The following is a 27811-nucleotide window of genomic DNA, read 5'->3' on the forward strand; positions in this document are numbered from 1 at the left end:
GTCGGAGTGGCTTTTTAATTTTGAGGAGCTACATTTCCAAAAGCTGAAAAGACTTAGATCACCTTTTATATCCCAGACCTTTTGACCTTTGACCTTACCAATCCAATCTGTTGTTGTGAATTTTTTTTTGAGTTCATTCATTTTAGCAGTAAAAGAATACTTCATGCAGTTCAAAATTCATCTAAGAGAGACTTTTTTTTTTCAATTTGAAAAACCTCAGCTTTGTAAAAAAAATGAAACAAACAAAAATTACATTTACCCTTTGCTAAGGATAATGTACTGTACTCATGCTCACTCTGTTCATATCCAAATAGTTTTACTTGAGCGTATATAATAACATCAAGCATGCCCCTCTACTGAACAGGCAGGATTAGTATTTCTAGTACAGCTTTAAACTTATTTTAGTCTTGAGTCATAAATAATTTAACATTTTTACTTAAAATAATAGCTCCTCTGCTACAGTGCCAGCAGCTCTGACTCTGCACAGCCTTAGACACTTTTTTTAGTGCTCTTAATTTTCACCCATTACAACAAAATATCAAACCCACTGTTCAGTTTTGTTCGTTTGTTTTAAATTATCCATGATTGTTTGTCCAAAAACCTTTATAAAAACCCAGCAAAAAGAAGATATTAGAGTTGAAAAAACATACTGGAGGAAGTTGAGGGCGGATCGGAAAATGATGATCATTCCAGTAGACAAAGAAAGCAGACACAACCAAATAAACCACGAGTCTTCCCTAAAGACTGAAATTATAGTTTTACCATAATTTCTGATGGTACAACTGTTTATTGATAGATACACTGATATAGAGTCTGATGGATCAAATCACATCATACTCCAATCATACTTTGGGTGCACTTCCTCCAAAAATTAGTCCACAATTTCAGAGGCTTTTAAATGGGTTTGCAATAATCTGGAGTCAGTGCACTGAGGGTCTGCACATCACACTCCTTCAACTCTTGGTCATGGTAAAGGCCCTAGCAAGGCTGCTGAGGCAGGGCTGCCTACTATTATGAGTTCTCATTGATATAAAACACAACAGGATGCATTTTATGAAAAGCACCTTTATTTATTTGATCCATATATTTGGGAAAGAATATTAATGAAGAGCAAACAAACCAGCTAAACAGAAACAGCGATGTAAGCGTTCAATCTTTTCTTTTGAACACCTGAATGCATACTACATCTTCACACGTCAGCTCCTGTGAGGGAGAATACATTAATTATTATGATTTTACAGAAGAATAATTTAGGGAAAACAAAGTATACTCATTTTTTCATCTTTTTTTTTTTTTTTTTTTTTTAGAAAATCACAACAAGTACTGTTCACCCACCAGGTAAAGCTTTCCTCCTTCAATCCAGTGTTTCCAGCCACGGTTAGCCTTCTCCCCTTTCTGAGTGCACACCAGCTTGTCTCCCTCCCAGATCACTAGACTCTACATGACAACAGACAACACACTGAAAATGCAATAAACTCTGTAGCTGCAAGGGTTAAACTGACAAACAAAGGTGATAGCGCTTTTACAATCAGAGCTCCCAAATCTAAAGAAGAGTTTCTTAAAGAGATCAGTGCTGCAAACTCTTCTTTTAAACCACTTGTAAAATCAAATCCCAACTTTAGTACTGCCAACTGTTCATTTAATTTTTGCTTGTAGATTTGCTTTACACGTCGTATTATATTATCTGTAAGGTTTCCAAGTTGTTTTATCCTAAAAATATATTTCTCCAAATTTTATCCACTTTTCTAGGCTGAAGGCGACAGAAAAAAATTGTAAATGTGTTGCTATTTTCCCCACAAAAGTAAGCTTACTGGAAACCTTCAGTTTGTCTAGTTTTTGGCACACCCTGTGGACCTTCATCTGCAACCATCTATGGCAGGGATCTCAAATTTGTGCCATAGAGGGCCAAGCGGCAGCAGGTTTTCTTTCCAACCAAAAACTCCACTGACTGATTTCACTGATTTGCTGCTCTCTGCTTGACAGTGAGATAATCAGTGAACTTAGCGGGTGGAGTTTTTGGTTGGAAAGAAAACCTGCAGACTCTTGGCCCTCTATGGCACGAGTTTGAGATCCCTGATCTATAGTTTCAGAAAATGTGGAGAAATCTCTGTACTCAGGGAAGTGGTTTTAGTCCTACCAGATGGCTGTGACCTCCAGGTCTTCAGGAGACAATTCTTTACAATGTCTCTTTTCCAAACCCTCTAAACGTGCAAAATCTGCAGTATGCCAAAAATACCTGGATGTCTTACTGATCCAAGAAAATTCCTCAGTATGCAACTGACCAGTCTACCTGTTACAGTGTGTTCCTCAATGCACAGCGCTTATGCTGTTTGTCTATGCAGGTGGCAGGTTTTGGTAAATGACCTCCATCTAGTGGAAGGAGTCGGCATTACAACTACAACACAACACGTACGTTGGACAGTCATTGAGACTAATTACCCCTTTTTTTTTTTTTACCATATGTGGATCATATGGAAGTGGTTTTTCCATCAGTTGTAAAAATAAAAAGTCAATCACTTCCAGATTTATGGGTGTGAGATTAAAAATCAAATATGATTTTCGCTGTGATATGATTAAAAAAAAATCAAAAATGTTAAGATCTACCCATAGTTGGATTTGTATATTTATAATAAAGGCAAAAAAAAAATCAAAAAAACACCACCGGTTGTTCTGCTTTCCAGAACTGAAAACCAGAGTAGTATACTACAAAACAGACCCAACAGAACAGTCATGCTACATACTACATGTCAAAGCAGGGGGCAGTTGGTGGTTGGGAAAACAACCATTCAGACATGTCTCTGTAGTGGAAATCACTGCATGGGCTCAATTTCACTTTCAAACCACTGTTGATAAAGACAGTTTGTCACTGCCTACATAAGTGCAGGTTATAACTGCACCATTTAAAGAGAAGACACATGATTGAGAATCTCTGATGACTCCTCTGGGCCTTGGTTCACTGAAGATGGACTGAGGCAAAGTGAAGAACTTTTCTGTGATCAGATGATTAAACTTAAATATTAATTTTGGAAATCAAAGACTCTGCAACCTCCACTTTAAAGAGAGAAGGATTATCTTTCTTTTCTTTTCATTTTCTTTCTTTTTTTTTTATCATTGCACAGTTTAAAAGGCAGCATCCTTGATGATATGGGGATGCATAGCATGGACAGTTCCCACACCTGGGGAGGTCTTATTTATTTACACAGGCTTAGGAATAACAAACACAAATTTTCAGAGAAGACCTTGCATATCTCAAGAAGAAGGAGTTTAACCACATTCTGCTCTTATTACAACAACATGGCTCTGTAGCAGAAGAGTCCAGGTGCTAAAGTGGCCTGTCTGCAGTCTGGGCTCAAATTCACAATGAGCATATATCATTTACATCTCATACTATCAAGTTCTGTTTTGGAAATTTTGCTTGAAGCTCCAACTATATTTTTGGAAATAGGATTGCATTATTCTTTGAAATTCTTTTCTGTGGGAAAACATAAAGAAAGCTGTTTCCCTGGCATGCTGTAATTCCTTTTGAGTGTTACCTACTCCCAACAGCAGTTTCAGATATAACAATGACCTTTTTCTAAAAAGTTAACCAGCCTTTATGCTGATATTCTGAATCTTTTAGAACTCTGCAAAAGGATATTCCTGCATGTTTTTGCTAATCAGGCTGGTATCAGCTCTGCAAGCTAACCACTGCTAATCTCTGTGCATGAGTTTTTTGCAGCAACACTACTGTACGCTGTGGCCCACCACAGACCAATCTTTGCCCTGGGTACACTTAGATAACAGCAGCCTCACTATCAAGAACAGCAAGAAAAAAGAAGAGAAAATAATTATGCAACAGATAACCATCAGTGACCCTCACCACTTCAGGTGTGAGGTCAACCAACCTTGACATTTCTGTTGTCCAGTCCCTTTGTGTACTCATCAAACTCCACTCCAACGGTGAAGGAGTGCTCGTAGTTCCTCAGGGGGCTCAGTGTTTTGAAGTCAAACTTGTCTCCATCTTGGGTTACCACTTTGGTCTGAGGCAGAGAGATGGCAATTTTCCTTGTGGCAAAGTCAATATCTGGAGCCAGAGTTGGAAAAAAAGAAATATATATATATATATATATATATATATATATATATATATATATATATATATATATATATATATATATATATATATATATATATACATCTATTTAATAGGAGGAGTTCCATTTAATTTTTAGAATTTAATCTAAATCATTACAAATAATTTTGTTTCATGACTTGAATCCAAAAAATTACACAGTTTACCATGCATTTTTTAAATTAAAATAATTTGAAAATACAATCACGTAACTGTGAGAAGTTGGTAGAATATCTGAGTAAAACATTTTTAGCATTAGCTTCACATTCCATTGAGCAGAAACACAAGGTCTAAAACTTAACTGAGTGATCATGAAGTTGTAAAGGATGAGTCACATCAACTTGTGTCACAGCTTACACACATTTCCGAAAGATCACAAACCAAAAAAATAAAAGCTTCTTACTCAGGACTTTTAAATAATCCTCAAACTTCTCATTGGTCTCCAGTATCCATCTCCCATTGAAGTCTGCAGGCATGGTGGCAGCTGCTGACGCTGCTGTGTGTAGACTTTAGACAGTGTCGGTCGGGGGAAGGTGCAGGGAGATGTCCTGCTTTTAAATGAGTCTGAGGAGGGGCATAAGGGCAGAAAACTATTGATAAGTGAGTTTACAGCTTGAAAGGGATTGGCAGGGTCAGACGTTTTGGAGGGGGGAGGGGGAAACTCATCCTTTTCTCTTCATCTGTACATGGTCTTTGGGGAGGTAACAAGTGGTATGTTCCACCAATCACCAGAGCTTTTACTACACAAACACTCAGAGAGACTGTACAGTGGTGGTCAGTGTACAGTGTGCAGACAGAAGAAGATGTTTTGTAACTTCTGCCAACAGTGTGTGCTCTCTATTTGAACTTTTTCTTTGGCAAGCTCAGACTAAACCTGGAAACCTGAACACTCGGGTTAATAAAGTTCAACTGTTCCTGTAGTTGAAAAAAAAAGCTGGATTTAGTATTTCTGTCAAGAAAACATATACATTTACAATTCTTTAATGCAATAAAATGTTGTTTTTTCTGATTAAATTTTGTTAAATAAATCTTGGATTCAACAAACAAGAATCTCTGATATCTAAAAGGTTTCCCACTCATTGTTTGATCCTGTCAATAAAAGATGTATCCTCCCCAACCAAAATTTAGAGAACAATATAATTAATATCCCGGCATATCTTTTAGAGTTTCTATTCCTTTTTGCAAGACAAGCAAGAAGTGTGGAAGAATAAATGAAAGGCTTTTACCTTTTTTAAGCTGCTAAGTATCTTTATTTAAACTGTGTAAAACCCACGCTTCATGACATGTACACTTAACCCCTTACTGCCTAAATTAATTTTAAATAAATTATAAAAATGGATTGTTATTGTGTGTTTTTGCATTCTTACTGATGTTAAAGTGGAGATTGTAAATTTAAGTATAGTGCACACAATAGTTATAACTAAGTAATATTATATCTATAGACATGAGAAGTTTATCCCCTGACCAATATTTGTGACACAGTGGATCTAATATGATCTTTGGTTTGTGTAGAATATAAATAAATAGGTTATTATGAAATACAAAGGTCATTTCAGCTGCATCAAGACCTGACATGGTATGCCACAAATTTGCAACAACAGACATCAAGGGATATGAAGGATTCACAGGGAGCTGTGTAAATCTTGAACTCAGAACAAGCTTCTAGTCCCAGAGAATGATTTAACAATGATTTCTAAACCTACTCTAAAATGTTCATTGTGTCAAAGATCGGTGAAGCAATTATACATTTTAACTGTGGTTATGTTTTAATAACACAAAATAAATATGGCTATCATATGCCCTGCAGCGCTGGTATGTACTTGTCTTTATTGTTGAAGTGTCTAATGTGATGGAAAACAAAAATTGCGGTGGATGCCAAAAACTTTCAGCCTACAGCTTTAAACAGTCTCCAACATATGATGCTAAGGCTGTGTGTGAACAGCGTGAACAGCGTGTGGTTAGTCAAAGAAATGTATCACATCACTTTTTCTACATTAAAAAAGGCTTTTAGATACATTCGTGACTTATTTTTGCCATTTATTGAAATTAATTACAAAAAAATATACATAAAACTATGGCTGTGTCCCAATTTAGGGGCTGCAGCCTATGAAGGCTGAATTTGAAGACCGATTACATCACAGCAGTGCATCGAGGGCTGTCCCATTTCAAAGGCTCCTCCAAATGTGACCGACGAATCCGGCCTCCTTTTCTGGTGCCACAAAGGACGGATTCGGTGAATCCTTCGTAGCTTTACATATCCCAAGATACATTGCGCATGAACGCTGAAGATGATGGACATGGTCAAACTCCAGAAGAGGTCCTGATTTATCCAGATGTGAAGGATTTCTGGCAACAACTATGTGATCGTATTTCTAAAACATCAAGAAAATTATGTTTTACTGTGTAAAAATGTGTTGTTTGGGCTCTTTTTAAGTAATACACTGAGGAAAAACAGTTCTTTATAAATCTTCTCATTATTAAATAAAAATAAGTTCATAAATGTAAATTCTCTGGAGTAAAAAAAAACCTTTCTTTTTTAAAATTTATTTATTAATTTTTTTTACAGGGAATTCAAAAAAGACATTATTTAATTTCAGCAGCTTTTATTTTATATATTTTTTTAATCCATCATCCCCCCAGCACTTGTTCAGATGTTGAAAATGTACATTGTTGCCTTACTCTCATGTAAATGGTGGTTCTATAGTCTATCAATAAAGAAAAAAAAATAAAAAATAAAATAATAATAATAATAATAAAAATAATAATAATAATATTAATAAAAAATAATAATACAGCAAAGTAAAAAAAAATGTAAAAATTATTCTGTTTTAAATGTGAGGTTTTGGTTTACGTGTGTTTGAAAAGTAATGTAAGCCTGACAGGTGAGGGCGCCGCCGTGTGAGGAAATGCTTTGTAAACCAGACCGTCTCAATTCAGTTTGGCCTTTGTGGTCTACGCAGGCTACGAAGGCCTCCGAAGGCTACAGCCTACAAAAGCTGCAGCCCCTGGATTGAGACAGACCTTAATCTTAAAAAAAAAAAAACTATGAAATGCATGGAGGTAGCATCTGTGACATCACCCATCAGGAGTTAACGTGTTTGAATTGTGGACTCAACCTAACCTTAGGTCAGTGTGACAAGAGGCCTTTTTTTAAGCCATATCTTTTATTATGGAAACTCATAACCTTAGTAGCTTCAAAAAACAAATTATAAAAACATATCACCCTGTTTATAGAGTGTGGGGTTAGAGGAACAAGATTTTAAGACCCAAACTGTTTTTTAACCAGGCTCTAACAGTTTATTTTTGTAAGAAAGAACAGTTTTTTTGAGTGACAGTGTTTTTGGTTTCCAGTACTTAAACTTTCACAGTATGAGGGCTACATAACCGCAAACTTTAATGAGGATTTTTGATTAAACTGATCAAAATGACAATTATGGTTTTCTTATTTTCTGAAAGAGCAAACAAGCTCGTAAACAACAAGTGTGGCAATTTCTGAACAGTGCTTTTAAAGTCCTTTAAAACTTTTTTCAGAAAATGTATATCACCTTTAATCAGGATAAAATCAGCATTTATAGAAGAGTTACACTATTTTCCACAAGGGGGCGCCAAATCAACACTAATAAAGCTTCTCAAAGCAGCTTTAAGTACCTGCTTAATGGATGGACATGAAAACACACACATGTTGTCATTCTGTCCTGTTAAGGTGAAACCTCACATCAAAACAATAAGAGATAAACAGAAGGGCTTTAAATTCAAGCAGTGGTTTCACATCCTTGTTGGTAGTGAAATGTTTATCTATTGAATTTCAAATAAAGAATAGAAGAAATGAGAAACAAAGACCGTCAAACTATTTGCTTTTTATTGGGAATAAATGCAGCTTTGACTCTGGCATTGGACTTTATTTTCTTTGTGAGTGCATAATTTCTTTGGCCAGCTAAAGCCAGAGGCAGTGTGAAATCAATATCACCCCCTGAAGGACCATAAATAAACTGAGCCTGCAGGTATAAACCCAGAGCAGGTGGCAGGGTGTGAATGCCCACAAGCGGAGGGAGGAAGAACATTAGGGTAAGCAGCAGCAAAGTGAGCTGGACAGCTTATATAGACTGGCTGATTGGTAACGGTGAAGCACAAAGTGAGTTTACAGATTAGTCGATTGAGAGCACAGCGGGGCTCCAGCTGTCTGGATTAAACTCTGCAGGCTTCACTTCATTCTCTTAAATTCTCTGAAAGAAGAGCTCAGAGTCTGAGAGCTGCCTGGAGAGGCATTTTAGAAAAGAAGTGTCTCTCATACCTCCTCTTCTGTCGGCCTGTGGAACTCAGGTAAACAACAGAACATTTCATTTTAGTATTTTTCTTTTACTAAATAAAACACATTAAAACAAAAGAGACACAAAACAACTCCTTAAAGGTCCCATATTATGCAAAAATCACTTTATTAAGCCTTTTAGTGAAATTTGTGGTTCCTCACAGCCCACAAAATTTGATATTTAATGACAAAACCTGTACTTAGTAGTGCTTGTGAATGTAAAATCCTGACCTAAAATGAGCTGTTTGGAATTTCCAGGGTTTGCCGACGTCGGCGATTTCTTTTTTTGACCAATCAGGAGCAAGTCTGACCTGATTGGTCCACCAGAGCAGATACCCCTGAACCCCCTCCCTGCTGCTGTTCAGAATGCCAAAGCTGAAGAGCTGCACTGTTTTTGGCTGTAAACGGCCAAATAGTTCCATGCACAAGCTTCCCATCCTGAAAGAAGACAAGACTAAGCGGCTAGAGTTCATTTATCAAGGAAATGTTCCAGCTACACTCAGTAAAACTGTGCATGTGTGTGCTAGCGAATAGACTGGTCCTGAATCCAGGCGCATTACCAACCATCCGCCAACAAACCTGGGACCCTGGAAATGTGAGTATTTTAAATGCTGTGTGCTGTGGAGCAGATGTAAGAGCTTTTCCTCAGTGTCCCCCTGTCTCTGTGTTAGCTTCAGGATGCTAACTCTAGCTGCAGTTAGCCTGTTGTTTTAGCCTGTAATGTTACGGTAAACAAGCTTTGCTGTTTTCTAAACATTGTGCACTCGGAGCTCGTGGCGCCGCTCTCTGTGATGCAGAAGAGCGGGGCGGTATCAGCGGTGGCTCATTTACATATGAAGGTCACGCCCACTAAATCAGAGCGTTCTGAACAGAGGGGCTATGAGAGCCTGGAAACAATGCTGCTGTGCTTGATTTATTGGCTTTTTGGACCAAAACATGTTTTTACCATTTCATGAAGACATCAGTGATCCATATTAAACTGCAGAAAAGGAGCATAATATGAGACCTTTAACTGTGCACTGCTTACTTTATTGATTCCATTACATTTCTATCAATGATACAGTCAGAAAGACGTGAGAGGGATATATACAGTATATGTACATCTGATATGCATTACATAGGCACATAAAATGAATTAAGAACCTTAAACACATTTTGAGTACTTTTGTAGCTCCCAAGTAATCATTCAGGGAAATTACACAGGGTTTAACCATTTTAATTTGTAGTATTTCTGCCCTCTTTGCTTCTCGGTGTCTAATTCTTTCCCATTTGTCAAACTCAACAAGATAAACTACACCTACAGTCGCTGTATGCATGTGTCCAACGCATCTAGACATGTTGAATCAACAGATCAACCACCCTGAGAAACATATACAGCCTAGCATTTAGTGATTTTTTTATGATACACACTTGGACCTGTACAAGCATTCACTTATGAGGAGTGAGGTAACATTCTTGATGAAGAGATATCAATATCTGTAACAGCCAGTTTAAGACTTCTTGAAAATCTGATGGCAAACGGCTCCAGCAGCTCTCAGCTCCTGAAAACGAAAGACAACAATTCGAACTTTTATAGATACTGACTCGAAATGAAACTCTGAAAAGTGTTATAAGGTGAGATAATATATCATAAAGAGTAGATAATGTGTCACACACATGGTGGAGTATGTAGATAATTTTTATTACAAAGTTAAATGAAGTTTTTGGGATCCTTGAAAGTTCATTGCTGAAGTGATTTTGTCCTAATCCTGAAGTATCAAAGAGAGGAAACCTCTCATCTATCCACCCCAGCTCTTACGGTTACATACTCTGCCACCAGAGGCTGCTGTGGCTTCACATCTAAACCCTCCTCCAGCGCTTCAGAGCTTTCATCTATTAACTAATTTCATGGCTGCTGATCAAAAACATCTGTTGGCATTATTTTACCAAAATAATTTGGCAGATTATTTGAGCTTTGCTTTCACAGCAGTAATCACAGGGAGAGAAATCTGTTAATGCTGAGCTAATGAAAATGCTAATGCGCTAGTCATTACTTTAAAGTCTGTTAAGATGCTAATTCTTTCATAATAAGCTGCGCTCTGAACTTCGCTGAGATGTTTCAGAGGAAAAGTTAACAAAGTCCTCGTCACGGAAATTTAATTGGACTAGTGGAGATAGCAGGGGCTGATGTTAGAATGAGCTAAATCACCAGAGGTCTAATGATCACAAGATGAATGAGGAGCAGAGCTGGATGGGGTTTCCTCTCTAAATGTTAAAATCTTTTGAATCATGAAGTAGCAATCTACGAGCCTGCCTTTTTTTTTCAGCTGGAGGTGGTTCCTCATGCTGCAGTAATACGACCTCTTTGGCAGAGCATGAGTCACATCCACGTACTTCTTATGACTTTCAAAAATAGTGTCTCTGTGTGCATGCACCTCACACTATTACCACTCTCGGGCCAATCTATGACTCAGTCACACATTAAAATATATGCACAGCACATACGGCGCTGAGAGGCGTTCTGGATTTGAACTAAAGTGTTTAAATTGCATCCATTAATATTCTTGTCAGGAGCTGCTGTTTTTCTCACCAGATGAAGCTCGTCTCCGTCCACCCAGTGGGTCCAGCCTCTGCCTTCAATCTCCCCCTTCTGCACACACACCAGCTTGTCTCCCTCCCAGGTGATTGTGGTCTGCACAAGGTCAAAGGGCATGGAGAACATGTAATATTACAGAGAACGGACCGAGGAGGTTTCACCAATTTATAACTGTGAAGGCTGAAAAAAACATATGCAGAAACTCAGGCTGCCTCAAGAAGACAAAAATCTACACACACATATGATCTTCACTCCCAGGCTACAGCTAATCTGCAAGCAGCATACAAGGCAGGTCAGACAACAGCGCAGATCAGCTTGGACTGTGTTTCGTATTCAGAGACATATCTCAGATTCAACAAATGTGAGTCTGCCTGTTCCTCCCTGCAGTATCTGACACTGGATTTCATTACATCAAATTGTTAAAAAGTGAGTGAAAGTTTGAGGAAACTTTTGTGAGTAGGTGGAGAGTTGTTTTTCATTTATTTATATATATATATATATATAAATAACATGGCCAAATCCCTTCGCACCGTATGCTTGTTATATCCTGGAAGGGTGCCAGCAGGAAAAGTCGTTTTACACAAGCAGAGGTTTGACACTAATAGGAGATGTGTTATTACAACATGTCCCTACATCTGGTATTTTAACTGAAGAGCTTAAATTTGTGGTTGAATAGGTCTGTCCCAGTTCAAAACAGTAATGCAACTTGAATTTAATCCCTTTGAATACATCAGTCCAGATTCTCACCATGCATTTCCTGTCGTCCACTCCTGACAGATCTTCCTCAAACTCTTTGCCCACGTAAAAGTCCATGTTGTAGTTTTTGAAGGTGCTGAGGGTCTTGATGATTATGTGGTCTCCTTCGTGGGTGATGTCTTTGTCCGGCTTCAGCAGGTTAGCGATTTTCCTAATGGCAACATTTACATCTGTCCAAAAAAAAAAAAAAAAAAAGGGAAGCAGAGCAGCAAGAAAGGTGAATAAGAAGCAGGGTATGAAGTTGCATTTATGTCGTGTCAGATTAACATATTTTGTTGCTTTTCAGACAAATTCATCTTTATATAGAGACTCTGTAGTGCACTAAAACAAATGTTTTCTCTTGTTTTTGTACTGCTATAAAACAAAGCACTATTAGTCTGCAGTCTCGCTCAACTCTAATGCACAGACTTTTTATGGACAATCAATTCTCCTCTGACTGAAATGTTGTCTGAATGTGACCACAAACTCACCAAGAGCCTTCATATACTCCTCAAAGTTATCATTGGAAATCATTTTCCAATATCCGTTCAGATCAGCAGGCATGATGGGAGTTTCTCAGCTGCTTTCCTTACTCTCCTGTGAACAGAGGTCCGCTGTGGACGGCTACTGGTGACCGAGTGCAGAAACAGCTCTCCAAAGCCTCAATTTGAATGAAACCAACTTTAATCCGATTACCTGCTGGGTCTCACTTTTTTCTATGGGGAAACGCTGCGAACACCCTCCCCCCTCCCTCCGGCTGACACCATGTAACCCCTCAATCCCCTCCACGCTTTCACCACACAATGTATGCTGGGAACATGTGGTATGCATACATAACGGTGGAAACACTTGTGTGCTTGTGTGTGCTTGTATGTGGGATTAGCATGAACACACTTTCATTAGTAAATCACAGAGGCACGCTGACGTGGAGAACCACGTGTGGAAGTTTGAGCCTGGACAGCTGCAGGATAAAGCCAACATTTTAGATGTCATAATTAGGTTTATATTACAGATATTGCGTCTCTGGATCAGAATATTAATGTGGATAATAATCACAGAACAAAAAGCATAATCACCTGAGCCTAAAGTTATCCAACTGCAACAATTAAAAGAAGCACAAAAGGCCTGTCACATCTTTTGTCTCGCTTAAATAACTCAATTAATTTGAGAATCTCTTATTCAGACCAGCTGCAGCCAACCCACTATCTCAGTCCCTTTGTGTGTGTGTGTCACAAAGACACACAAACACACACAGCATCTTTCAAAGGGTGCTAGTTAATATCACTCACAGCAGTGCTTTCAGCTATTGGCCCCGGTGAAAAAAAACACCTCCTGTAGCTGAGCAACTGTCAGGATTACTTTAAACCCTTGGTGGAGAAAATGCAGGCCTTGCAGACGCTGTGTGTGGATGATAATGGTGAGACTGAAGAGATCCACAATGAAAAGTTGTCAGGAGGCAGCAGCAGAGAAGAAACACAAACAAAAGAGCGTGGTTCTCTTAAATTAAAGTTGCACACATGGGGCGTTCTGGTAAATACAAACTAAATTTTTAACAAATTTTCGAGTCATTCTTGAAAAATATGTCAGCTCTTAACCACTTGGTGAGGTGTTTACTTTGTCTACCATGTTTCGCAAACAGTTGTTTATGAAGTAAAATTGTCTGAATGTACGAGTTGGCCTAAACCAGGCATGTCCAAAGTCAAGCCTGGGGTTCATTTTCACACAGCCCCCAGCTTTCATCTCATAATGTATTACTTACAAAACTGAAATAAATCATGCTCTAAATCAGGGGTGGCCAACCATTCAGAAACCAAGAGCCACAAAAATTACTGTGGTACTACAAAGAGCCACACTAAAAACGCACTTCCTCTCACACATAAATGAAATGACATTTAAAATTTTCAAAGTGACATTTAATGTGTGTGTAAGTGTGTTTCAGTTCGTACTTGGAGCCGTGTCAAAGACAAATTTCTGTTTTTACTGCAGAAGACGTAAAGTTCCATCTAGCTAGATAGCTATGAGCATGTTGGCGATGTAGAGAAAAGAAACTGAAACTTAAGTATCAATCTCATCACCCAAGTACTGATCAATACTAACCACAACGTTGGCATCAAAATATCAATATTTTAGATTGATTGGCACACCACTACTCATAACAATATAATCTATTTTTTTAAATGAATGGATCAAATAGCCGCATGTGGCTTGCAAGCCGCAGGTTGGCCACCCCTGCTCTATATCATGTGTAACTTTACATTTTCTGTCGAGTGCATTATCAAAACCAAAGTATATCTAGTAATGTCCCATGTTTGGATGGTGCATTGGCTACTTGTATAAGGCCATGTCCACACGTAGCTAGTTATTTGGGGAACCACATATATTTTTATACCTTTACGCCTGTCGTTCACATGAAACCGCAGCTTTACGTCATTAAACACAATGCTTTTTGAAACTCCGGCCAAAGTGAAGATTTAGGAAAACTCCGGTTTCAAGGTTTTGTGTGGACGCCGGTAAACAGAGTTTTCGGTTCTTGAACATCACAGCTGAACGACGGGGCTCATTCTGATTGGCTGGCACATGTTTTACATAAGGAAAATACTGCCCATTATAGGGTTGGCGTGCTTAGAGCTGCACTCACAGCGGATTTACCCGCTACATGTGGACGAAAGCATTTTTAAAAACGAACGTGTATCATGAACACCCAGGGTTTAAAAAAAAAACATCAAAGGACACAAGACTGGATTGAAATGATGAAAAATCTAAATAGTTTGACGAAATCCGGATCCTGACCCTGCCTTAAAAAAATCCTGACATATTTTCCTTGTATCGCCCTCTAGTGGAGATAAGAAGCAAAGTTTGCTGGTGTTTATGCAGCATGTCACACTGCCAAAAACTGATGACTTCCCATCAGATATCAAGAGAGAACTGAGGGACATGAGGTCTGGAAAGGGGGTTAAAGTTATGTTTGACACCAGTTATTGATAAAATTTTTCAAGAAATCACAAAAGAAATACTTTAATAGTTGATTAATATGACAGTGAGAGTCACTGGCCTTTTATTTTCACAAAATCAAATGTGGCTGTCTAAGAAACAAAACAGAAAACAGAAAAACCCCAAAGCTGGAAACTCATGACCTAAACATGTAGAGAAAAAAAAAGTTTAGACATCTGTCATGATTTGTCTGTCAAAGTTTTTTGTACAGAATTTATATTGAAATATTACATTACTATAAAGAATAAAAACACCATTTATATTTGTATTTACAAACTTAAGGTTATTTTTTGTTATTTTTTAGGGTGCCAGCGCTCAGTCTGGCTTCTGCTTATTAGACAGCTGCAAAGGAAAAACACTTATCAGACAAAAATACACAGAATATGAAGGTTTTTATTCAAGCTTTTCATCTCTGCAATGTTGTGCAACATGAAAACTAGAGAAGATGAAAACTCTATCAAAGAAACATTCTTTCATACACCAGCAGAAAGATGAGGCTCAGGATCTGCAACATTTGATATGTATGACTCAAAATGAAGCACTTCACCATGGAGAGGTTTCCTACTGGAACAGGTGAACACACATTTGGGTTTAGAGTTGTTTCTCTGTTGTTGTTTGCAGATTGAGCAAACTCTTCCTCTTGCCAGAGTCTGTGGGAGTGCACACAGCGTCTCTGTGAGTGAATCCTCACTTTCAGGCCCCTTCAGTGATCAGCCGTCCATTTCTTAGTCGTCCAAACTCTCCACAGGCTGTTGTGCTTGTTTGACGAGCGGCCTCAGAACAGTGCCCTCGTTTTTCCTCTCACTGTCCTCCGTGTAGAGGTTGTGCTGGTGAATATAATCTAACACAGAGTCTGGGATCAAGTATTTTACACTCTGGCCCCGTCTCAGAGCCCGTCTAACCTCGGTGGCGCTTGTTTCATTCCTCACCCACTCCCTCACCAGGAAAATGTTTCGACTGTGGCGGGAAAGGGTGTCTGACTCGTGCACGGCCCGCTCAGGTTGAAGCCCTCCCCGGCTGACGCAGACGAGACCAAAACGCCCGACAACCTCCTCCACATGGTCATCCCGCCACAGGCCTGGGATCTTAAAGGTGTCGAGGAAGTCGGCGCCGCACAGGAGCTTCAGCTGGGGACGTGGGCCTGAGGGAGGAAGGAGGGTAATAATAACAGATGATGATGTTTCTTGTCTCAGAATTTCTAAAGCTCAGTGAAAAGTTGATTTGCAACTGAGGACAAAAGACCTGCATGTGAGTCATTTTGAGCTCTAAAAAAAACAACAATCTTTAATAATTCTCCTTTAAGATTGGTTACAGTGCTTGCCATTGTAAATAAAGCTGCACATCGCACAACAAAGAGCTCATCTCAACTTAGACACCTGTCTTTTTATTTTGTTTTGTTTTTTAAAAAAGTAATACAAAGCATTTGAATCACAGATGAGCAGAAAGCTGATATCAAAACGTATATATTTGCTTGGAAGATCTAAAAAGAAATGACACTATGTATATAAAAGAGTTGTGGGAATAAAGGCTAATATTACAATATCAATAGAGGAGTGGCAAGGAATAAATGAGCAAATATGGAAAACAACCTGCCCCATGTCATGGAGAAAGTTTGGTTGAAGAAATATCATGAGGTATTTCATTACTCCAGCACAACAAAAATACAAAAATACAAGGTGTTGGAGAGGTTGTGGAGAGGGGAGAGCTAATCACTTTCATGTTTTTTGGGACTTTCCTTTAGTAAAATCATACTGGCTGGGGATCCAGAACAGTATGGAGACTATTATGAGAACCACGCTGCCACTTTCATTTGAATTATTTTATCTTGGGAAAATCACTGCGGAAATTAAAGATTTTGTAAAGAAATATATGTTTAGGGTAATGTTAACGTCAAGTAAAAAAGCCATAACACAAACATGGCTTACTACAGAGATAGGGTCAATGACTGGGTTGAAGTTTATACCATGGAAAAAATGATGAACTTGTTCAGATTAGAATTTAAAAATTTTGAAGAACTTTGGCAAAAATGGATAGAGTATACAAAAAACAGCAAAGTTGCATTTTATGACATAAAGGTTGGTTGTCATCCCCTTGGTTCACGATACAGGGTTCAAATTGTAACTGTTACTCATATTGTTATTCTATGTTTTATTGTTAATATTGTAAGTGTTATTGTGATTAATAACATTGTCATGATTTAGACAGTACTTTCAGACCTGTTCATTTTATTAAAAAAAAATCTGTCTTTGGATATACATAAGTATATTAGTTTTCTCATTTATGATTCTTAATTTTTTTTTAAATATATAATTCTTTTTTTTATTTTTCAAATAATTACTATTATCTTACTACTTTTATTATGATTGCTCCAATTGTTCTTGTTTTTGTACCTATTATTTTTCCCCTTGGCCTTCTTTAAAATTTTAAATGTTTACCAAAAGGATATTAAACTGAAAGTGTAGACTCTAGAGGAACCACATGACCACATGACAGATTCCTAAAGTGACAAAGGGAAAAAATATATCATTATTATTTATTTTATTTTATCTTTTATTAATTTATTTTATATTCATTTATCTTTTCCCCTTTTTTGTATCTAATCCATGTTATAACTGTTAAAAATGAACAGAGGAAGAGAGAGAAAAAAAAAGGAAAAACTGTATCTAGGATGTATTGAATAAGTGAGATAATGATGCAGTATTTCAATAAAAAGAGAATTTAAAGGAATACAACAATCACTGATCTTTACTGTTTTCACCTCTCTGTGGTTTGGCATCACTGCTGTCCTTTGCCAACCTGTTAATTTTCAGTGTTACCTCTAAATTGCTTCAGTATACATTTTGCGACTGTTTTTCCTCAGTGATTAAGATCAATAAAAGTCACATAATCCTCAAGTGGCAGTACTTTAACAACATAGGAAACAGTCCAAAGCTGTTTGCCAACTGGCACATCCAGGATGGTGCAAAAAGAGGCAATCCAAGTGTGGCTGTAATGTTGTGGAAAAATTCAAAACACAAGAGGCAATACTTATGTAAATATTGAGAAGGAAAAATACATTTTGGGGGGTTCGGACTTGGCAACAGGAGTGAAACTCACTTCCTAGTTCCAGTAATCACTGAATGCAGGTACTGATGTGACTCTGGAGGCTAAAGCAAAGTCTAAAAACATTCATTACAAGACCAGTTCAACTTTAAAAATAGACTTAGAGTAATGTCTAGAATACAAAACGATAACAGAAATGAGACTAACGAGCCAAAAACCCAAGCAACAAAACAGTAACAATTTCAACTTCAATTTCACGTGTGATAGATTTTACAGTTGCTTCCATAAATCAGAAATAACCCTGGAAAATTTTCTGCATACTAGTTGACACTTTTCAGTTACAGAACAACCTCAGTGCTCTTAAAGCATGCTGTAACAATGTAAAAACACACAAAGTCCTAAAACTACTAAAACCATTCCTAATACTCTTTAACCCCAGTTTGTGAAAGCAACAAAGCAGCACTAAGCGCTTACTCTGCTCATGTTAAGCACAAGCATTATCTGCAGAACAAATGCAAATCCTTCACCCCCGCTCTTTTAAAGGATGTAATCAACTGACTAACTGGACAAATATTTGATTAAGCAACATGTGTTTTGCACAGTGAACCCCTGTCCCCCAAACAATATTTTGTAGACTCTGACCCAAAATCCTGTGTATCTGACCCGTCTGTGGCGGCTGACAGCTGAGCGTCTGCTTTGGTTTTCTCACCTAAGGCGTGAGCTTACTGGGGCCCCTGTAGGTACTAATGACAAGTACCCTGTACAACTCCAGCTCAGCTTATCTGCGTTTTTACTTGTATAAAGTAAAATTTAAACTTTGTCAAGACTATCTCCAAAAAGACATGACTAAATATTTTAAATACTTGCACATTAATCAGAAGCCAGATTTTTATTTTGTTGAATTCCAAAAATCAGGAAGCTGAACATTGACAGGTTTTTGTTGTATCTCTTTAAGGAGATATCTAGAAGATTGTCAGATCACTGTCTTAATGTGGTGTGCTTTTGCTCTTACTCTGATCTCTATTTCTGCATACCCTAAAGTCTGTTTATATGTGATAATCAGAGGTGTCAAGTAAAAACTTTGGGATATATATACTTTACTTGAGTATTTATTTTTAAGCTGACTTTTCACTTCTACTCCTTACATTTTCAGGCAAATATCTGTACTTTGTTTCTCAACTATTTTGAGGCATAACAAATATCTCTAGTTGGGAGGAATACTGAACACGACTAATTTTATGCTTGTGTATCTTCACTATATATTTCATTGCCTAGTGTTGTGGGTTTTTTTAAATTACTACTGTTATTCATATTATTGGGTTTTTTTGTTTGCTTGTTTTTTTAAAGTAATTATTGATTCTATTTTGTATAAGTAACATACTTCTGTAAAACAATTGTATACCAGTTGTAAGTTGCACATCCTTGAAAGTGATACCTGGGTGGGTAGGTTTGGCATCAATGAGATTTGATTATATATGTATGACAAATGTTGACAAATTGACAAATGTAATTGTTCACCAATTTTATACTAACATTCATTTAAATAAAAGGGATAATATATGTATGTATCTGTACTTTCTACCCCGCACGTCTTAAAAAATAGCCCCACTACTTGTGTTTCATTCCAGCTTGTCATCGTTCAAAAAGACACACACCAAATAAAGTAAAAAATGATCCTAAAATCGATGAAATTGCATCATCTGGAAAGGGTGGATTTGATTATGGATTGTTTTGTACGCGATCCGTTACACCCTCACGTGACACAAATCATGCCCCACTTCAGTGAGGACATAACAGACGTATGTAACATAATATGAAGATGTCTGTTGCAGAGACTGAGGAGGAGGATGAACTATAAGGACTATAGGCTCCTGTGGCACAGCTTAAGATTTTGATCTTTCCACTCCTTTAAGTTACTTTTACTTTTATGCTTTAAGTAGTTATGAAACCAGCACTTTTGCACTTTTACCTAAGTAAAAAGCTTGAGTTGATACTTCAACTTCTACAGAAGTCTTTTTAAACCCTACTATCTATACTTCTACTTGCGTAATGAATGTGAATACTTTTAACACCTCTGGTGATAATCAGTACTGAACTACACTACAGCACACTTCAAATGCTGAAAATCAGACTCCTGAGAACAGATAAAGATTTATATTGAAGCAGAATCAGTAAGTACAGATGAATGCTCGTAAACCAATAAACAAATCTCTGTGAATAAGTGGTCAAAGGGTTTATAAGCTGATCCTAACTTCATAACATTAAGAGGGTCTTACTTAAGAGGGGGCTGGCGTTTCCATTGAAGTCCTCTTGGGTTCCTGTGCTCCATTTGTTCTCCTTTAGAATATGCCCGTAATGATACCTGATGACAAACAGAAGACGTGACAGGAAGACTGTGAATTTACTCCCCTGATTTTATTATTTTATAAATTACACACATAACTGAGAGCATTTTCCTGTCTGGTTCCTTTTTATTTATATTTCTACTTTTATGAAACTAGTTTTTGCACAACATAATGTTTATCATTACACTGTTACATTTACAATGGTGAGTTATTCATCCTTCTCTGTTTATGAATGTTTACAGTCACGTCAGTAAAACATCCTACAAGGAAAGTGAAACAGTTTACCCTAAATAATCAGAAGTCAGAGAGAAACATGTAAGAGGAGAATGAATAACATCGCTGTTTTCAAGTAAAGCTTCTTAAAGATGTGTGAGCCCGTTTGCGTGTGTGTATTATGGAGTGAGGTAACATGTGGCGTGGCCTGTTCGTTGCCCCCCACACAACAGGCTGTTCCATGCTTTGATAGTAAGTAGAGGATTTCATGCTTGACTGTGTGGAGGAGGAGGAGGTGAATATTATGACACAAATCAAATGAAGCAAAGGTAAGAGACCTTTATAAAATCAGCTCAAAATGTCAAACTACATGCAGTATGTTTCTGGATGGATGATTCATCCCCTCAGGTCAAACTCCTGATGAAACTTAGCTGTGAACACATTTCATGTTGCTGCAGAGAAAGCTGCAACGTTAAGATATTCACACTTTAACCACATCACCTCTGCTGCTTCTTTTATCCCCGAGTTTATCTGCCCAGGCAGCCTTTTTGCAAATCAACCATTCCCACTCGGCCAATGAGTTTAGCCGGCCCATGCCCCTGACTTCACCTCATAAAACCAGACTCTACATGGGTCCAGTCTAGTCTGGCGGCCCACAAGAGACCAAATCCTGTAATTGAGACTCAGGGAACCTGGCAACACTCTGTTGAATAATCTTCTGGGGTTGGCACACAGCAGGGCAGGAGGAGGAGAAGCCAAAGAGAGCACATCTCCCTGAGCTCTGCGAGTGCTGCTTTAAAACTAGGACGTGTCAGAAGAGAAGTAAATGTTCCTCCAAGAGGCAAATACTGTTCTAAAGTTTTCACGTTCTCCTTCAACAACCAAATCGTTCTGTTTAAAGAAGCAGCTTTATTTCTGCTGCTGCCCTGAACATGTGTTATACCTCATGGTGACCACAGTCTCCGTCCAGTCTGGCTGTTGGCTCTCCCATTCATCAACTGTGACCCAGTTTGAGCCCTGCAGTGCCAGCTTCGCCATTGCAATTCTGTGCTGAGCCAGTACCAGGCCTTGCTTTCCATAACCGTCACTCACTGGAGACACGATGCCACCCACCACCTGGTACTGGCCTGAGGGGAGAGAGGATCAAAACAGTCTTTCTGGGTCATGTCAGGCAATTGCAGACATGGAATACAAATCGGTAGATAGAGTCATCTCTGTGAAATACTGATGTTCACATTAAAAGTGCTTCCACACATCTAACATTTCAAAAGCAAATGCTTTGAAAAAGTCCTTGTTCTGGTTCTGGTTTTGAAAAAGGTAAACGTGCAACTACAGCGGGCTACATCTAGCGTTGTATGACAAATCAAACGTTCTGATCACCCTGGAATCAACCAGCTTATGTGTTATAGGTGAGGGGTCAAAGGAAACTCTAAGAGCATTACTTTAGTCCCTGCCCACTTAAACGGTGCTCTGTGCATGTATTCATAAAGCATCTTACAGAGAGCGCTGACTCAGGAGCGGCATAGCTCCAAAGGTATAACTTTGTCGTTATGAACATGTGAGTGCAGCCAGCTCTCTTATTAGGATCAGCTTTGGATGTAAGTCAGCTGGGTTTATGTTGCGAGCCTGTGAGCGTTGGCCGCACATGTCATGACATGCAGCAGAGGTTGAATGAGCGTTTTTGTTCGTACAAGAAGAGAACACAGTGAGTGCATATGAGGTCTCCAGTATTAGAAATACAGACCTGATCAAAATGTTAAGACCAGTTGAAAAATTGCTAGAATATGCATTTTGCACATTTGGATCTTAATGAGGGTTTAAAGGGAGCTACAATATGCTAAAGCAAGAAGGGGGAGTGTGACAAAAAACATTTGGAACTTGTAATTTGAAAAAAATTGGTTGTTTATCAATTGTTTATCAGTCGTTTGAAAACAAAATCTGCTCAAGATGTTCATTTTCTGTCAGGCATTCACACGGTCATGCCCTCCTGATGGCTATAGCTAGACTGTCTCTTCTTGAAGTGGCTGGATGGTCGAGCTGCATAAGCAAGGCCTCTCGCAGCGTGCCCTTGCTTCTGAGGCTGGACGCAGGAAGACAGTCATTCTACATTTTTTGAAAGATCCTGAGCATTATGGAACAAAAAAAGTTTAGTGGTAGACCCAAAAAAAATTACACCTGAGCTGAGCCGGAGGATCCGATTGGCTGTACATCAAGATATGGGTGGTCCTCAACCCAAATTAAGGCCCTTACTGGTGCCGACTGCAGCGCAATAACCATCAGATGGCATCTGCAGGAAAGGGGTTTCAAAAACAAAAAACGAATTCAAAGACCTTGTCTCCTTCAACGCCACAAAACTGCCCGTTTAGACTTTACCAGGGAGCATCAAACATGGGACACTGAAAGGTGGAAAAAAGTTTTATTCTCTGATGAGAAAAATTGAACCTTGACGGTCCAGATGGCTTCAACGTTACTGTCATGACGAGGAGATACCACCTGAGATGTTTTCTATCTGGCACAGTGGAGGGGGGTCCATCGTGATCTGGGGCTTTTTCATTCAGTGAACACTGGAGCTTCAGGTGGTGCAGGGTGGTCAAACGGCGGCTGTTTACGTGCAGATGTTGTAGCAGGCGTCCTTCATGACTGAGGGCCCTGAACTGTGTGGAAACAGCTGTTTTTTTAACAGGACAACGCTGCACGTCACAATGCTGGCTTCATGAAGGACTTCTTCAGGGAGAATAACATCACTCATTGGGACCATCCGTCATGTTCCCCTGATTAAATCCAATAGAGAACATTTGGGGATGGATGGCGAGGGAAGTTTATAAAAATAGCCGTCAGTTCCAGACAGTTGATGCTCTTCATGAAGACATCTTCACCACTTGGAGCAATGTTCCCAAAAGCTTCCTGGAAACACTTGCATCAAGCATGCTCAGAATAATTTTTGAAGTGATTAACAAGAACAGTGGAGCTACTCATTACTGAGTCCTACTGAGAAAAACTTTTGTTCTGATTTAGAGAGTTTGTCATTTTTTAAGCGATGGTCTTAAACTTTTGATCAGCTGATAAACAGCCTATTTCAGTTTACTTGTTGTTTTTAATAAATCACTTTTTCAAAGTGCTTTTTGTCACACTCCCCCTTCTTGCTTTTGCATATTGTGGCTCTACTTAAAACCTCATTAAGATCCAAATGTGCAAAAGTTAAATTCTAGCAATTTTTCATCAAGACACTAAAATGGCTTTAACGTTCGTTCTTAGTTTTGTTTACAGCAGCCTGGCATATCTAAGCGCCACATTCATTCCTTTTGGGCATCTGCTTAACCCACTTGAAAGACAAACATCCGCATCACAAGTGATGTAATTAATAGACATGCATCTACCACTACACTGAAACCCTTGGATGCTGTCCATCATTTTGCAATTGGATTTATTCCCGGTCAAAGTTATTTGACTGATCATTGCATTTTATTTGATAAAGTTGGCTGGCCCTCTCTTACAGAGAGATGCAATAATCAATTGTATCTTTTCATCTATAAAGCACTCAACAGAATACTACCATCGTACATTATATCTCTGCTTCATCTAATACCTGATTCCTTTTCAAAACGATCAAGTGAGACACTGATTCTCTAGGTTCCTCCTGCCAGGATGGACCTGGGGAAAACTTTTAACTTCAACGCTGCAAATTTGAGGAACATTTTGCAACACCAACTGTATTTGAGCCCTTTATCTTTTATTCTGTAAAGCATTTTGGTCAAACTTTGGTTGTGTTAAATGTGCTATATAAATAAACTTGACGTGACTTCTATCCCTTAAGGACATTTTAGAAGTTACTTCTTTTTTTGGTTGTGTTTTACTCATTTGGTAGCCATAGCAGTTTTTTAACTTATGCTAATTGTAAATTTTGTGTGTGCTCTCTTTATCATTGTAAATGAAGGTCGCCCTCAATGACTCCTCTGAGATATTTGAATAAAAGGTTAAAAAAGTTGATGGTCGTCTCGTGCTGTATAGATAAGAGACAGAAGGTTTATCATCTTACGTAAGCTTGATATATGTCAGTAAAACAAACCATAAACCTATAGAACATAAAAAAAGGTAATGGGCAATTTTAAAAAAAGTGAAGAAGAGCAGCTGAGCCGGGTCATAACTCTTGGTAGTTTGGTCCCAACTTCCCTCTCTCCTGCTGCCCACATAATCCTTTGATTCACTGTTAACTAAAAGTAAATGAATCTGTGGTCATTATCCAGAATAAGACGAAGAAGAAACGGACTGTGAAGTCTGGATCTGACCTGTGCTGTGCATGTGGTCTCTGGCCAGCTCAAAAAGCCTCATGTGCTGGTTGGTGATGGGATTGAAGGAGCCACAGGCCAGCAGAACTAGTGGAACACGGCGGATGGCCATCTTGGTTTATCCACCCACACCACTGTTAAAGAACCTTGGAGAAAAAGAAAACGAAAAAAGATTTAAAGTTGAGGAAGTAAGAAAAGATTTGTGGATGAAAAATAGCAACTAAAGGCGTCCCCTTGACATATGAGTTTTCTTATCTTTGCACAAATTTTGATCTTTCCATCCATCGGACAGCCAGTCTGTGGTCATACCGCACGTGTTTTTCAATCAACCAAAACAAGCTACTTTTAGTTTGGTAGAGGCTTTATACCCAATTTTCTTCCAGTGTATGGGTTTCATATTGATAAAGATGGATCCACAGATAGATTGGATGTAGATTCAATGCCAATTCCCGCTGTCAACATGTGGATATGTCCTTGGGCATGATCCTTGGCCCCAAACAGCAACCTGTGTCTGTGCCAGCAATGTGTGAATGAGATTAATTGCTGCTGATGGTTGCTTAACAGGGAAGCTTCTGCTGTCAGTGTATAAATGAGTTGAAAATGGGTGAATGTAAGAAACAATGTACAATGTTAAGATATCTGAAGACCAGAGAATGTGTTTTGTAATTATAATCCATAACAATAATCATCTCTGGTATGTGTTAGTGTGCCTTTAGTATATTTTCAATGGATTTATTTCCATTTAAGCTCTGATCTAAGGTTTTCTGACGATTACTGCATCACGCTTTAACCCAATTACGACATACAAAGATGATAAGGCTCAACAATAGATAATTAGCTATACCAGTCTTGATAATTTATGATTTTTTTAGTATCGTGTGACGACACGGCAAAAAGGCAATAAAGAGTTATAGGCATCTTCACAGAGCATCTGTCATTTATTTTTGTAAGATACAACTTCTCCAGTGACAGGTGCATGTTGACATCAGTGACTGTCGCCTTTTCCGCTAAAATACTAGATTAAAAAAATAGTACAGTCATACACTGTAACAACGGGTTGCCTAAAAGTTGTACCAGAAGACGTGTTGTCAAGAGGAAAGATGCTAAATACCATCGATGTTCTTTCACCGAAGCCATGACATTGAATTGGTGGCTACATGAATTAGCTGAACACCTAAACTGCGTGTAAAGCTAAAACACACGAGCCACAGAATTAAACAGAAAAGCGCAGCTGTGCAGATTATTTCAACGGTCAGGTCTTTAAGCCCAAAACGCTTCAAGGTAGCAATTTTAATTGAATTGTTTACCTTCTTTTTTACATTGTTGCTGTTTGGTAATGGTGTTACACGCTTTACAGTCCTCCGTTCTGAGTACCTCAATGGTTCCGCCCAGAAATATTGTCTTAACTGCGCCCCCTGGTGGACGAAGCTTAATCAGAGCAAAGCGGAGGAGCTCTCCATGGTACTGGTACACACATGAGGCTGGTAAATTTCTCCAGTGAAAGCGCCTCCATGCTGTGTACATACTTAAGCTTGTTTAAGATATTTCCACGTTGACTTTTCGACTTACAGTCTCTTATACCCCTCTAGCTGAGAACAGTTTATTAACACAAAAACCCCCTCCACAATCAGACACTGACCTTTGAAAAACTAAAGCATCAAACACCTGAGTGCACATGGTTACCTTTCAAACTGAAGCTGCTTGTCAGATGAAGAGGAGAAGCGTTGTCGTCTACTAATTGACTGTCTGTGACGCAGCTGGCAGTAGATTGCAAAATGGGTGTACAGCAGATGTGTTTTCCAATAACTCTGCTTTGTCATAATGGTACAAGAATAACTTAAGATCAATGTGAGGTTAAAGCAAGTGCAATGACACATGGTCATGAGAACGTCCATACTTAAATACAGAATATATGCTTGCAATAGAATAAGTGCATACTTTAAAACACTGTGTGAAAACAAATAAATGAAAAAGCAATAAACAAAAAAGAAATCAGAAAATAACAAATAAATTCCAAATAAACCAAGACACAATCAAAGTTGTACAAGAAGGGTATTTTAAGTTCTTTTACAATCAACTCAATTTTGCTGTTTTCAATCACAGAAACAAAAAGGGATATTTTACAGTAGTGCCTTGGTTTTAATCAGTCCTCATACCCACTTTGGTTTGTATACAAGAAAAAGAGGACATATGCTGAATCTGTTTCATTTTATTCCAAAGAACAGTTTATATGTGATGCCAGAACAAGGGTTTGAAAAAAGATGTGTTTTCTTTGGATAAAGGTACATGATTCTGCTTCAATGTTTCGTTTTTGTTAAGTCTGGTCCCATGAAACTGACACTTTCATGTTCACACGATTCATGGTTGTTATTTTTTGCTCTGAAACTTTTTTTGTTTTCTGTTAAACTTGGCAGATTAAATTGTTAATACAGCGAGAGCCATACTTAATGAATGAGCCTATTTGTTAATAAGATGAATAATTTAGATGTCATAAAACTTTTGAATAATTCATCAGTCATGAACTGTTTGGGCTTGCTGTGAGAACAGACTTTACACAGAGAGAGGTTCTAAAAGTAACACTCAACAAGAGTGTTAACACCTTGTAGGATGACTGCAGAGATTCTTGTGTGGATGACATCTTTTGTTTCCCGTAACCTTAATGACTACTGAGCCAAGTGTCTGACCACAGGTGGGGGAACAATCTTCTCATTGCACCATCTCTCTTCTGTGTGTGTGCTGTGCTGGAACTTATCTGCCATTTCCCATGGAAACAGCCAATTGGGAATATGTGTGTCTAAGTGACTGCGTGTGCATGTAAATGTGATTCTGCATGTGTTTATCTGCATGCGCGTGTGTTCTATCTTTGTTATCCTCTTAACTCACTTGAGGTCTGCCCTCTCTCTCTGTCTCTAATCCGCGAGCACACACCCACACCCAGCAGAATATGAAGCATGGGGGTATAATTAAAGAACATATGGCCGTTAGAGAAAACCAGTGATTCTGCCACAGGGTGAAAACAGAACGACTCAAATCTGTGAGGGGGAGGATTGTTGCACTGTTCGGGTTCTTGTTAGGAGAATCCAGCTTGAAGGGAAATGACAGCGTTTTGTAACAGCTGCTTCATTTGGTTATGAGAGCTGTGAGAAAATGGAAAAAAAAATCTGTTGATGTAACTTCTTAGATGAAGTGATATTTCTTTTATATTTC

The 27811-nt window shown here is 38.4% G+C and overlaps 3 protein-coding genes across 3 annotated transcripts; all 3 read right to left on the reverse strand.

The window, feature by feature from the left end:
• Nucleotides 1-1149: 1149 nt before the first annotated feature.
• On the reverse strand, nucleotides 1150-4644 carry rbp2b (retinol binding protein 2b, cellular). Its single transcript, XM_074688618.1, has 4 exons — nucleotides 4515-4644; nucleotides 3885-4063; nucleotides 1336-1437; nucleotides 1150-1203 (listed from the first exon to the last, which is right to left on the reverse strand). Exons 1-4 carry the CDS (start codon nucleotides 4585-4587, stop codon nucleotides 1150-1152), a joined length of 408 nt encoding a protein of 135 aa, XP_074544719.1. The 5' UTR covers nucleotides 4588-4644.
• Nucleotides 4645-9438: 4794 nt separating this feature from the next.
• On the reverse strand, nucleotides 9439-12378 carry rbp1.1 (retinol binding protein 1, cellular, tandem duplicate 1). Its single transcript, XM_074688630.1, has 4 exons — nucleotides 12219-12378; nucleotides 11740-11918; nucleotides 10987-11088; nucleotides 9439-9958 (listed from the first exon to the last, which is right to left on the reverse strand). Exons 1-4 carry the CDS (start codon nucleotides 12289-12291, stop codon nucleotides 9908-9910), a joined length of 405 nt encoding a protein of 134 aa, XP_074544731.1. The 5' UTR covers nucleotides 12292-12378; the 3' UTR covers nucleotides 9439-9907.
• Nucleotides 12379-15012: 2634 nt separating this feature from the next.
• On the reverse strand, nucleotides 15013-26003 carry nmnat3 (nicotinamide nucleotide adenylyltransferase 3). The gene is made up of 5 exons (XM_074688629.1): nucleotides 25912-26003; nucleotides 24605-24750; nucleotides 21262-21445; nucleotides 20037-20122; nucleotides 15013-15859 (listed from the first exon to the last, which is right to left on the reverse strand). The coding sequence occupies exons 2-5, from the start codon at nucleotides 24714-24716 to the stop codon at nucleotides 15444-15446; spliced, it is 798 nt and encodes a 265-aa protein (XP_074544730.1). The 5' UTR covers nucleotides 24717-24750; nucleotides 25912-26003; the 3' UTR covers nucleotides 15013-15443.
• Between the last annotated feature and the right edge of the window lie 1808 nt (nucleotides 26004-27811).

Source organism: Halichoeres trimaculatus, unplaced genomic scaffold (genome assembly GCF_033239565.1).
Source record: "Halichoeres trimaculatus isolate MK-OKI-2021-1 unplaced genomic scaffold, fHalTri1.1 fHalTri1_scaffold_15, whole genome shotgun sequence".
NCBI classification, from domain to species: Eukaryota; Metazoa; Chordata; class Actinopteri; order Labriformes; family Labridae; genus Halichoeres; species Halichoeres trimaculatus.

Bases quoted from the DNA above. Each gene is read 5' to 3' on its own strand.
- rbp2b (XM_074688618.1), bottom strand. From the start codon at position 4,587: ATGCCTGCAGACTTCAATGGGAGATGGATACTGGAGACCAATGAGAAG. The intron at 4,064-4,514 runs GTAAGAAGCTTT...CTCTGGCTCCAG, and splicing joins GGATTATTTAAAAGTCCTGA to ATATTGACTTTGCCACAAGG. The intron at 1,438-3,884 runs GTTGGTTGACCT...GTTGTCATGTAG, and splicing joins TGGACAACAGAAATGTCAAG to AGTCTAGTGATCTGGGAGGG.
- rbp1.1 (XM_074688630.1), bottom strand. From the start codon at position 12,291: ATGCCTGCTGATCTGAACGGATATTGGAAAATGATTTCCAATGATAAC. The intron at 11,919-12,218 runs GTGAGTTTGTGG...TTTTTTGGACAG, and splicing joins GGAGTATATGAAGGCTCTTG to ATGTAAATGTTGCCATTAGG. The intron at 11,089-11,739 runs GTGAGAATCTGG...GACCTTGTGCAG, and splicing joins TGGACGACAGGAAATGCATG to ACCACAATCACCTGGGAGGG.
- nmnat3 (XM_074688629.1), bottom strand. From the start codon at position 24,716: ATGGCCATCCGCCGTGTTCCACTAGTTCTGCTGGCCTGTGGCTCCTTC. The intron at 21,446-24,604 runs GTCAGATCCAGA...CTCTCCCCTCAG, and splicing joins AGACCACATGCACAGCACAG to GCCAGTACCAGGTGGTGGGT. The intron at 15,860-20,036 runs GTAAGACCCTCT...TTCCTCCCTCAG, and splicing joins AAACGCCAGCCCCCTCTTAA to GCCCACGTCCCCAGCTGAAG.